Genomic DNA, 12,686 nt, shown 5'->3' with positions numbered 1-12,686 from the left:
TAGGAAATATTCTTGTTCTTCTGAGAAGAAGGAAAAACAAGAAATTTGAGGAAATCTGATGCAAAAATCTCTCTGGCTGAGCTGTGGAGTTCACAGAGTTTCAGTGACCTCCAGCAGGGCCCCTGTGATTCTCCTGGGTCCCAGGGCAGTCAAGGGTGGGCTTTATAGTTGCCTCTCCTCCCTCCTCCCCTCTCCAATCCATACTGTAGTCCTGAGAATATTACTTTTATTTTCCTCCAGCAACAAAAATCTCCAAACTCACATCCTTTACTTGTGATTGTTCTTGGCATGGGTTGGAACTGCCTGGACCACAAGACGTTGAGTACAGAACTCCCCCTACACTGAGTCTTATGCTGCTTTACTTCAGATAGAGCAGGGCTGGAAAAAGAAGTTGGTATAAGCAGCTCAGTCTTGCAGGCAGAGGCAGAAATTCCTGCACTGTATTCATACCATTGCCCCCACACTGCAGTTTCTTGCTTCAGACCCCCAGAGTTCTGCTCTTATCCTCCCTTGTCCTGAGCTTTCCTGGCTTGTCTCAGCCACTTCATCCTCTTCTACCCTTCATGGGCATCTTTCTTCCTCTTGGCTTTGGGTGTAGTTTATAAGGCAGCTGAGGCACTTCCCACCCAAATTCAGGTGGTGCCCTTCTGCTTTTTTTAAAAAAATAATTTTCAATGGCCCTTTTTGTCTCCCTGTTCAGCAGATGTTTCTAGCTCCTCCTCATGGGTGCCAGCCCTTGTGGATGAAATTCAATCCCTTTTTGCACCAGTCAACCCTTTTCCAACAGACACACAACAAGGTCACAGAAACTCTACTTACGGTGAATCTCCACAGCCCCCCAAGATCATCACTCCTCTCGAAGCAGGTGGGCTTTAGCCCTTCCTCCAGACAGCACTTGATGGAAGCCAGGCCAGTGACCCCAGCACCCACAATCGCAACTCGTTTGGCCATGTTGTCCTGTGTGGGGACAATGAAGCAGAACCATTTATTCATAAGTGAAAGCCCCACCCCATCCTTGGCTGCTCTAGCGAACCAGGAAAAAGAATTGGAGAGATTAAGGGATTTGCTCCTTTTGAATCCTCTGTAGCTGGTTTCTGGTGTCGTGCATGAGAGGAGGGCAATGTTCAGGTCACTGGTTTAACCCTGTGCTTCGTATGTTCCCACCCCCTCTCTCAGAACTGGTGCTAAATAACAGTCCAGTTGTCAAGACTGTAGCTTTTGGCAGAATGGTTGAAATTGGATCCTTGAGTACACAGAATTTTGCGTTCTGCACTGTGCTGCTGCCTCCAGCCTTCCTCCACAAACCCTTGAGTGAAATAATAGAGCAGCAGCCCAGGAAAGGATCACCTTGGCAAACTCAGTTTTTTATAAACACATGAAATCGAATCTCAGATTGGTGTGATGTGATACGAGGTCCCCCAGAAGCTGGTGGAGTGGGGTTGAGATGCAGAGCCAAGACACTGGCCGCCACAGGCGCTGTTACAACACTGCCCTGGGCTGGTCCCTGTCCTTGGCAAACTGCCAGCGTTCCAGCTGCGCTGTCATCCTTCTCCTACCTGCTGCCAGTGGATGGTCATCAGTGGGAAAGAGAAGGTGTCGGGTGGAAAGGTAGGCATGGAGAATCCTCCTCCTGTCTCCACAGGGTCCTGATTCACCTCTAGGAAACCATCGTGTCACCATCGGCACTGATGGAGGGGTATCTGACCTTGGCCATGGGTTAACATGAACTTGTAAGAATGATGAGAGGCAATATAATGTATTGGTTAAGCCAGTGGTCTCCAACTTTTATGGCACCAGGGAATGATTTTGTGGAAGACAGTTTTTCCAGGGATTAGGGTGGAGGTGTGGATGGTTCAGGTGGTAATGAAAGTAATGGGGGAGCGATGGCCAGGGCCAGATGAAGTGTCGCTGCCCCTGCTTGCCCACCCACCCTCCGCTCACCTCCTGCTGTGTGGCCGGGTTCTTAACAGGCCACAGGGGGTTGGAAACCCCTGGGTTAAGCAACCAGACTCTGGACCACATTGTCTGTGACCTTGGCAAATTATTCTACTCCTCTGTGTATCATAAAAAGTGAAGAAAATAGTAGTGTTTTCCTTGCAGGGTTTTGTTAGAATCAAGTGAGTCAATTACACATGACAGTTGGCTTAGAAGTGCTCCTGGGACATAGAAAATGCTCAATAAATAGAAGCTATTTTAAGTATAAAAACATTTCCCTAAATCAGCTTCCTCTTTGCCTTTCCCATTACTGAGCCTCTGTTCTTTAAATTCCTATAGCATTTTGGTCAATACACACAAGCTTAACTCTTTATCATGTGATTTTAGCTGTTGTTCTCCCCAACTTTTTGGTGACCTTTTTCTTTCCCCAAGTTAGTAAATTTTTAAACCAGATGGATCAAAGAGTAGATGCAAAATTACCTCAAAGATACTATTTTCCTGAACATTTGCATTTCCTTGTCTCACAGAGGAGCTTGTTGCACAAAACTGAATATACATCTTTTGTTTTTCAGGATTGAGACACAGAGTAGTAGTTCAAGTACAGAGACTTCATCTGATTCGTACTCTGCTTTGACCCCAGGGTCTAGGGCTGCACTTGGAACATAACGTAATTGATGCTTCAGTTCAGTTCAGTTCAGTCACTCAGTCGTGTCCAACTCTTTGTGACCCCAAAAATTGCAGCACGCCAGGCCTCCCTGTCCATCACCAACTCCCAGAGTTCACTCAAACCCATGTCCATCGAGTCGGCGATGCCATCCAGCCATCTCATCCTCTGTCATCCTCTTCTCCTCCTGCCCCCAATCCCTCCCAACATCAGAGTCTTTTCCAATGAGTCAGCTCTCCACATGAGGTGGCCAAAGTACCTTCCAAAGAAATCCCAGGACTGATCTCCTTTAGGATGGACTGGTTGGATCTCCTTGCAGTACAAGGGACTCTCAAGAGTCTTCTCCAACACCACAGTTCAGCTTTCTTCACAGTCCAACTCTCACATTCATACATGACCACTGGAAAAACCATAGCCTTGACTAGACGGACCTTTGTTGGCAAAGCAATGTCTCTGCTTTTGAATATGCTATCTAGGTTGGTCGTAACTTTCCTTCCAAGGAGTAAGCATCTTTTAATTTCATGGCTGCAGTCACCATCTGCAGTGATTTTGGAGCCCAAAAAGATAAAGTCTGGCACTGTTTCCACTGTTTCCCCATCTATTTCCCATGAAGTGATGGGACCAGATGCCATGGTCTTAGTTTTCTGAATGTTGAGCTTTAAGCCAAAATTTTCACTCTCCTCTTTCACTTTCATCAAGAGGCTCTTCAGTTCTTCTTCAGTTTCTGCCATAAGGGTGGTGTCATCTGCATATCTGAGGTTATTGATATTTCTCCCGGCAATCTTGATTCCAGCTTGTGCTTCTTCCAGCCCAGCGTTTCTCATGATGTACTTTGCATAGAAGTTAAATAAGCAGGGTGATAATATATAGCCTTGATGTACTCCTTTTCCTATTTGGAACCAGTCTGTTGTTCCATGTCCAGTTCTAACTGTTGCTTCCTGACCTGCACGTAGGTTTCTCAAGAGGCAGGTCAAGTGGTCTGGTATTCCCATCTCTTTCAGCATTTCCCACAGTTTATTGTGATCCACACAGTCAAAGGCTTTGGCATAGTCAGCAAAGCAGAAATAGATGTTTTTCTGGAACTCTCTTGCTTTTTTGATGATCCAGCAGATGTTGGGAATTTGATCTCTGGTTCCTCTGCCTTTTCTAAAACCAGCTTGAACATCTGAAAGTTCATGCTTCATGTATTGCTGAAGTCTGGCTTGGAGAATTTTGAGCATTACTTTACTAGTGTGTGAGATGAATGCAATTGATGCTTAGTATCCCCAAATATTTCTTTTTATACATATATGTGTTTTTAAAAATTTTATTTTTTTTGGCTACTCCGTGTGCATGTGGGGTCTTAGATCTCCAACCAGGGATCGAATCCTTGCCCCCGTGCGGTGTAAGTGCAGTCTTAACCACTGCACTGCCAAGGAAGTCCCCACAAATATTTCTTGAATGAAATGAAAAGGCCCATTTGTTTAGGTATCATGTGAAAGTGTTATAGAGCCAATTTGCTTCAGCTGGATTTGATTTACTGGGGAAAGTTAGTAGATTCCCTTTGGGGGAAGTCATGCTCTAGTTGCTTATGGAATTGCCTCGAGCTCACTTTATAAAAGAGAGTATCTGTACTGACTCTTATTCCAAGGGCCTGACACAGTACTTTAAATATTTGCCTTTAAACATTTGAAGAATCATCATGGACAGATTAGAATTATGGCCAATTATGAATTTGAAGATGTTTTAGGGAGGCAAATTTTAGGTCAATATAAGCACTTTCCAGCATTTCAAGCTGATATTTATTTTGTTCAGACAGAGTCTGTAGGATGGTTTTTGGGGGAGATTTCATAAGAAGGAAACTAGTAGGTAATGTGGAGGGTGGAATCTAATGCCCTATAGGGTCTTATCAAGCCAGATTCATTACCCTTCTCATTAATTACCCTTCAAACACTCAATGAGGGGCTTCTATGCTGCTAAGCCCTAGGCAAGGTATTCAGGGGTACCAAAAAAATCAATAAGGCATGACGCCTTCTTTAGCTGTCATTCAGTGGGAAAGTAAGATTTGAAAATAAGTACCACATTCTGTGTCAAGTGCTAACACAGAGATATGTTTCACGTGTGCTTTGCAGTAAGTGCATGATGAAAGAAGTGCTAATACTGACTTTGGGGAGGTAGGAAAGCAACACAGAAGTGTACTGTTTGCTCCTGGCTTTGAATGATGAAAAGAACTCCAGTGGGCAGAGGAGTGGAGGAAATGCCCTCCAGAGAGAGGTAGCAGTGAGAGTAAGGGCCAGAGATCGGCCATAGAGGCATCATGACCATTTGACTCTACAGAGGCTTGACTCTAAGGAGGGCTATTCTTTTGACTCCTGTAAGAAATAGCATGTTCCCCACATGAGATGACTACATTACTGTGTTGATTTACTGGATTGTATGTGTTTAGTCTTCTTTCTGTATAAGCCTATATGTTTCTTCACAGAAGGCCATTTTCTGTGACTCGTCTCTTATTTTCTCATAGCATCTAGCTGCATGCTTGGCCTGGACAGTAGTTGCATAAATATTTGGCAATGGGTTGATTTCCTGACAGGTACAATGAATTAATTCATCACCTTATATCTTTTTAATTAAAAAAATAATTGAGTAAATATCTTCTGGGAGCTAATATCCTGGGTCAGACAGTCTGTCCTCAAAATGACTTTCTATCAAATGTACAATCCATAGAAAGTCCCTCCCCAGGTCATCACTGCTACTCAGTGTGGGCCAGATGCAGCCAGCCTTTTTGGAGAAGTAAACATCGCTGTGGATTTTTTATGGGAAAGTAGGGTACTTGGGTCTTGCTTGGAGAATCCCAGGGATGGGCGAGCCTGGTGGGCTGCCATATATGGGGTCACACAGAGTCGGACACGACTGGAGTGACTTACCAGCAGCAGCAGCAGGGTACTTGGGAGTCAGACCTGAGCTGGAAGTTTAGTGTTGGCTAATTGCCAGCAGTATGATGTTATACAAGTAATTTGTTTCTGTGTCTCAGTTTCCTTCTAAAATGAAGCTAGTTGCGACTGACATATATAAACTTGGTTGGCGTGTTGCTGTGTGCTTGGCGGATTTTTTCTGACTCTTTGTGACCCCATGGACTGTAGCCTTCCAGGCTCCTCTGTCCCAGGCAAGAACATATATACACTGCTGCTGCTGCTAAGTCGCTTCAGTCATGTCTGACTCTGCGTGACCCCATAGATGGCAGCCCACCAGGCTCCCCCATCCCTGGTATTCTCCAGGTAAGAACGCTGGAATGGGTTGCCATTTCCTTCTCCAATGCATGAAAGTGAAAAGTGAAAGTGAAGTCGCTCAGTCGTGTCCGACTCTTAGAGACCCCATGGACTGCAGCCTACCAGGCTCCTCCATCCATGGGATTTTCCAGGCAAGAGTACTGGAGTGGGTTGCCATTGCCTTCTCAAAATACATAACTAGCAAAAACTGGCTGTATAGCACAGGGAACTCAGTTTGGCGCTTTGTGGTGACCTAGATGGATGGGATGTTTGGGAGAGCAGGGAGGGAGGCCCTAGAGGGAAGTGATATATGTATACGTATAGCTGATTCATTTCACTGTACAGCAGAGACTAACACAACATTGTAAAACAATTATATTTCAATAAAAATAAATAAAAAATATAGCTAGAAGTTGAACCTGTTGTAGGAATGAATCAACAGATGTGTAAAACACTTTAGCACAGTACTTGGGACATTCTTATCTCAGAATAGAAGTTGCTATGTTATTTTTACATATTCAGGAGCATTTTCTTGAATCTGATATTTTTGTAGATATCTGCCTTGACAATTTTGGGTTTATTTATTTGGAATACAAGAGTATTGGGGCAACTAGAAATATATAGCTAAAGATTGTGTTCTAGCAAGTAAAGGAAATGAGTAGGGAAATAAAAGAAGTGATGATGAGAGAAAGGGAAAGAGAGAAAAAGATAAAAGGAGAAAAAACAGGTTTCAAATCACCCTTCAGGACTTTTCTTTTTATTTCTTTACGTTTTCATTTCAGATCTACTTGGTGTGTGTCCATAGTCTCACATGAATTGTTCTCATGTTTGGAAAAGTGAACATGAGAATACATGAGCACATATGCACTCAAGGTGAATACTGCATTCACATGCTAATGAAAATTAATGCTTCCAACCATTTCTTCAAGTATTGATACTTCTATGAAACCAAAGTGATTAAAAAAATTAATAAGTGCTTTTTAGAAAAAGTATTGTCTGCCTTTATTATTTCTTTTAACTAAAAATCATTTCTAGTCAGTGACTGCTGTAGGTTAGACAAAGTGATTGATAACAGAGTAGGAAATTTTATTAAGGTGAAAAATACTCTAATGCCACTGATTAGTGTTATTTCACATGCTAATGCAAAATGAATATTAAAAATACTATTGCTTCTAATGTGAATACACAATAAAAATTTGGCCATTCCTTTGCCGGAGGTTTTAAAAGCAGCGTATCATCACCATCATCATTATTTCAATGAAGAAAGCCTCATCAAAGCTGACTAAATATGAAAGAAGTAATAAAAATAAAAAGTATGACCAAATTGAAGTGTCCACTGGATGAAAGTGAGTTTATAAAAAACATCAAGCAAAATAACTTAAGCAACACAAAATTGCTAAATGAGTTGAGAAATTACTGTTGGTTATATCAAAGTCACCGATTTTTAACCAACTGGGTTACAAACAAACCACTGGTGTTTTCCTAAGCATTTTACATCACTGCCTCTACTTCAAAAGAAGTAAGATGCGAAAATATAATGTACCATAGTCAGACTGAGTGCCTCCGTTGGTTTATTAGGATGATATAGGGGTTAGAACATGAGGCTAGGGCTGTCATTCCCAGAATTGTGTGCAGAGGTACTGAGTTATTTAAAAAATTTGAGGAAAGCGTAGTAATACTCCATGTCTGTTGAATACCAAAGTATTAGCTGGAGGTAGTCCACAATTTTTTATCATATAGGGATGTGTTCTATTCCATGATGTAACATCTCTGCAAAGCTAGGTTTCTGACTGTTGCAATGTTAAAAAGTGAACAGTTGAGGTAGAACAGGAAATGAATATTTGATCTGATTCCAAGAGTTGAGCAGTGCTGTGTGCACCTCATTATTAAGTAATTGCGATTATTCAGGTATAAAATAAAAATACCATTTTCCTTTAAGTTTGTGTATTATTATTTCAAACAACTACAAGGTTGATTGAAAAAGAACAAAAGTATAAATACAGAGAACAGAATAAAAATACAAATACAAAGAACAGAAATACATAAGTTGTTTGGATGTGACTATTTAATAAGAGGAACTATAGCTTGGGGGCCCTGTGACAAAATTACTTGCACACTAAAGAGCCCCTTAAACCTAGGAGGTTTGGGAATCTTTGGGTTATAGTCTTCCCTTCTGAATATATTTTAATTGATCAGGAGACCTTATCTATTGGTGTCAAGAAATGCAAACTATCCTATACCTGCTGCTGCTACTGCTGCTAAGTTGCTTCAGTTGCGTCCGACTCTGTGTGACCCCAGAGACGGCAGCCCACCAGGCTCCCCCATCCCTGGGATTCTCCAGGCAAGAACACTGGAGTGGGTTGCCATTTCCTTCTCCAATGCATGAAGGTGAAAAGTGAAAGTGAAGTCGCTCAGTCGTGTCCGACTCTTTGCGACCCCATGGACTGCAGCCCACCAGGCTCCTCCATCCATGGGATTTTCCAGGCAAGAGTACTGGAGTGGGGTGCCATTGCCTTCTCCGATCCTATACCTAGTCCAGCAGTTAACCAGTGTTAAAAGGTTTCTGGTGTGACTCATCTATGTATTTCAAAGGAAGCCATCTTCCCTGGTGCTGACAGGCTTCTTGTTTAGTCGCTAAGTCGTGACTCTTTTGTGACCCCGTGGACTGTAGCCCGCCAGGCTCCTCTGTCCATGGGATTTCCCAGGCAAGAATACTGGAGAGGGTTTCTATTGCCTTCTCCAAGGGATCTTCCCAACCCAGGGATCAAACTCTCATCTCCTGCACTGGCAGGCAGATTCTTTGCCTCTGAGCCTCCAGGGAATCCAGACAGGCTTGTAACCATTCCTTTATTTGTACATTACCCACCCGCCCCTTCCCCTTTCTCTCTTTCTGTCTCTCTGTCCTGTGTTGTGTCTCTTGTCCTCTCTCTCACACATGGACCTATACACACATTTCTTATCAGGTGGTTGTGTTTCGGAAGAGGCTGGAGGAGCGGGGAACAGCTGCTGGAGGTTAGAAATCCCAGAGGATGGCCCTGGCCCTGCTGCTCTGGGATTTCTAACCTCCAGCAGCTGTTCCCCCCTCCTCCAGCTTCTTCTGAAACACAACCACTTGATAAGAAAAGTTCTGCCAGGTTCTAAATTCACCATACCAGTTACAAGGCCACAGATATTCCCTTGGCTGGAGGGGAAACTGCTGCTGCTGCTGCTAAGTCACTTCAGTCGTGTTCGACTCTGTGCGACCCCGTAGATGGCAGCCCACCAGGCTCCCCCGTCCCTGGGATTCTCCAGGCAAGAACACTGGAGTGGGTTGCCATTTCCTTCTCTGATGCATGAAAGTGAAAAGTGAAAGTGAAGTCGCTCAGTTGTGTCCGACTCTTTGCGACCCCATGGACTGCAGCCCACCAGGCTCCTCCATCCATGGGATTTTCCAGGCAAGAGTACTGGAGTGGGGTGCCATTGCCTTCTCCGATCCTATACCTAGTCCAGCAGTTAACCAGTGTTAAAAGGTTTCTGGTGTGACTCATCTATGTATTTCAAAGGAAGCCATCTTCCCTGGTGCTGACAGGCTTCTTGTTTAGTCGCTAAGTCGTGACTCTTTTGTGACCCCGTGGACTGTAGCCCGCCAGGCTCCTCTGTCCATGGGATTTCCCAGGCAAGAATACTGGAGAGGGTTTCTATTGCCTTCTCCAAGGGATCTTCCCAACCCAGGGATCAAACTCTCATCTCCTGCACTGGCAGGCAGATTCTTTGCCTCTGAGCCTCCAGGGAATCCAGACAGGCTTGTAACCATTCCTTTATTTGTACATTACCCACCCGCCCCTTCCCCTTTCTCTCTTTCTGTCTCTCTGTCCTGTGTTGTGTCTCTTGTCCTCTCTCTCACACATGGACCTATACACACATTTCTTATCAGGTGGTTGTGTTTCGGAAGAGGCTGGAGGAGCGGGGAACAGCTGCTGGAGGTTAGAAATCCCAGAGGATGGCCCTGGCCCTGCTGCTCTGGGATTTCTAACCTCCAGCAGCTGTTCCCCCCTCCTCCAGCTTCTTCTGAAACACAACCACTTGATAAGAAAAGTTCTGCCAGGTTCTAAATTCACCATACCAGTTACAAGGCCACAGATATTCCCTTGGCTGGAGGGGAAACTGCTGCTGCTGCTGCTAAGTCACTTCAGTCGTGTTCGACTCTGTGCGACCCCGTAGATGGCAGCCCACCAGGCTCCCCCGTCCCTGGGATTCTCCAGGCAAGAACACTGGAGTGGGTTGCCATTTCCTTCTCTGATGCATGAAAGTGAAAAGTGAAAGTGAAGTCGCTCAGTTGTGTCCGACTCTTAGCGACCCCATGGACTGCAGCCCACCAGGCTCCTCCATCCATGGGATTTTCCAGGCAAGAGTACTGGAGTGGGGTGCCATTGCCTTCTCCAGAGGGGGGGGGAAACTAGCAAATAACAAAGGACAGACATTCTTTCCATCTGTTAATCAAATGGCATTCAACTGGATATCTACAAGAGAGTTTTGCAACTCTTAAAATTTATACTCCTGTGAATTTAACGGAGTGAAAAAAAGACAACATGCAACATAAATTGGTCAGATTCAAAAGGGAGGGGTCATTGCCTCTGTCTCCGAGCTCATGCCAGTATTTGGTAGACAAACCCCCAAACCATTATCTAACACCAAGTTAGAAGCTATTAATGAAAGCTCTTAAGAAAAAGTCCTGATTGCCCTTTGCATTAGGAATACATGTTTTCCCCTTGATTAACCAGTTAGTAGTCTACCCAGCAATGTACTTACCAGTGTACACAGAAGACTTGATACTATCTGACTTTACCGTCCTGATACAAGTGCTCAAGCACTTACCCCTCTTTGTCCTTTGGGATGGGGAGTGACTTTATACCTCTCCACAGATCAAGGGAGTGGCATTCTGCTGAACTGACTCTGTCCTGAAGCACAACAACAAAACAGGAAAAATCTGGGCCCCACCTCCCTAAAGCAAAAGAATCAGAGGTTATATCTGGTTATTTACTTTATGTACTTGAAATTCCTGATGCCAAGTCCTGGCCACAGTTTGCAGAAATGGAACTGAATGATCCAGAGCCAATGTTGTCCTACGCATCCTGGGTACACCGGATGAACCCTGTCTAGGATAAAGAATGTTATGCAGAATTTGCAGTCTAAGTTTAGCCATTATTTATATTTTAACTTGATTAATTGCAACAGTGAAATGCTAAGATAAATACTGGTGATATGTACTTTAGACTTACTCTTTTCCCTGCAAAAGAGAAATTATTTTAGGGAGTCACAGCAGCATATTCATTGTTCCTAGATTTCATTCTTAAAAGAGGAGGGGATAAATAAAATAAGGCAATTGACAACAGCTGCTACACTGAAGAGTCACTTTTAAACATTTTGATCCATTTCTCATTTAGAGAAAATGCTTATTGTTTCCAAATCATACATCACCCATATTAGTATTCAGTTTTTTCTGTTAATTAATTTATTTATATGTTTTTATTATTTTTAAAAAATTAATTTCTACTGGAGTACAGTTGATATACAATGTTGTGTCAGTTTCAGGTGTACAGCAAAGGGAATCAGTTATACGTTTACATATATCCACCCTTTTTTACATTCTTTTTCCATATAGGGCAGTACAGAGTATTGAGTAGAGTTCCCTTTGTTATACAGGAAGTCCCCATTAGTTATCTGTTTTATATGTAGTAGTATGTATATGTCTATCCCAGCTTCTCCTCTTTAAAGACTTGAATGCAGATCATTGCCAAAGCACTTGGGAAATATTACAAATGTGTGGAAGGAGCACAATCTTTGGCATCAGAAGTCCTGGGTTTAAGTAAAGTTTCACCAGGCACTATTAGAGTAATCTTGGGAAAATTATTTAATTTTTAAACCTTTAATTTCCTCAGTTTAAGATCAGCATAATAATACTCGCCTCACACAGTTGTGGTGGGGAATGGATGAATCTGTATAGAGTCTTGTAGACAGTACACACGCTGTGGATGGCTGTGATGGTGATGATGATGCTATTGCTAGACCAGATAAGGTGTCTTGATTTTTGATTTATAATATTGAAATGACTTCCACAGGTACAGGGACTAAACTCCAAAACTGATTGGTAAGACTGAAGCATGGAGAAGCTTCTGGAAAGACAAATCTTTTTTTTTTTTCTCCCCCCTTGATTTTCAATGTAGTTTCACTACACCCTTCAGCCCTACATTCAGAGGGCCTTCTGTATCATTGGGTCTGTTGCTGGCTCACAACACTTACCCTTTGCCTTTTCTGGCTTATTGAAGACTTGGCGCCGAAACAGCATTGTTGGCTTTGTTCAGCTCAGCTGCCTTCCTGTAGCTATGAAGATGATAGTATTTGGATGATTTCAAAGCTTAATTTTTACCCCAAAATTAAGGCTTCAAGACGACTATTAGTTCAAGTGTGTTTTTAAAAATCAAAATATGTTTGATATTGAGTCAGGGATACCTTGAGAGCCAGGGCCATGATTAATGTCCCAAACTCCAGTACTTAGGCACTTACCTTGATTGCACATGCACCTTTGGTGCCCACCAAGGAGGTCTCAGGGCCTTACCAGGCAAGCTGCTAACATAAGTGGAAACAAAAATTTTATAGTGTTGGTTGTGTATAAACCTAGCCATTGATCATAGCATCTCATTTTCCATAATTATCAAGAAACTTAAAGTAATTAAAAATGAAAAGACTGGCCTTCAACAGCACCTTCCTTTTTTTTTTTTTCCCCCTAATTTTAGGGTTTATTGTCAATTAGTTGTACTTGAGGCCTTGGAAGAGGGTGTTTGCTATGGCCAGTGCATTTTCTT

The 12,686-nt window shown here is 43.1% G+C and overlaps 1 protein-coding gene across 3 annotated transcripts in view; it reads right to left on the bottom strand.

Annotated features, from left to right (window-relative positions):
* FMO1 (flavin containing dimethylaniline monoxygenase 1) overlaps positions 1-10,968 on the bottom strand; it is a 50,383-nt gene extending 39,415 nt beyond the window's left edge. For 2 of the 3 annotated variants that reach the window (XM_055582219.1, XM_055582221.1), the window contains exon 1: positions 820-1,031. In XM_055582219.1, the coding sequence (XP_055438194.1) occupies positions 820-993 (174 nt within the window). In that variant the 5' untranslated portion in view covers positions 994-1,031. Of the gene's footprint in view, positions 1-819; positions 1,032-10,632 lie in introns of those variants that run through there. The other variant, XM_055582220.1, reaches the window with a different exon arrangement.
* Between the last annotated feature and the right edge of the window lie 1,718 nt (positions 10,969-12,686).

Source organism: Bubalus kerabau, chromosome 5 (genome assembly GCF_029407905.1).
Source record: "Bubalus kerabau isolate K-KA32 ecotype Philippines breed swamp buffalo chromosome 5, PCC_UOA_SB_1v2, whole genome shotgun sequence".
Classification (NCBI taxonomy): domain Eukaryota; kingdom Metazoa; phylum Chordata; class Mammalia; order Artiodactyla; family Bovidae; genus Bubalus; species Bubalus kerabau.
Note: the sequence above shows the minus strand (reverse complement) of the source record. Positions and strands in the feature narration are given on the sequence as shown.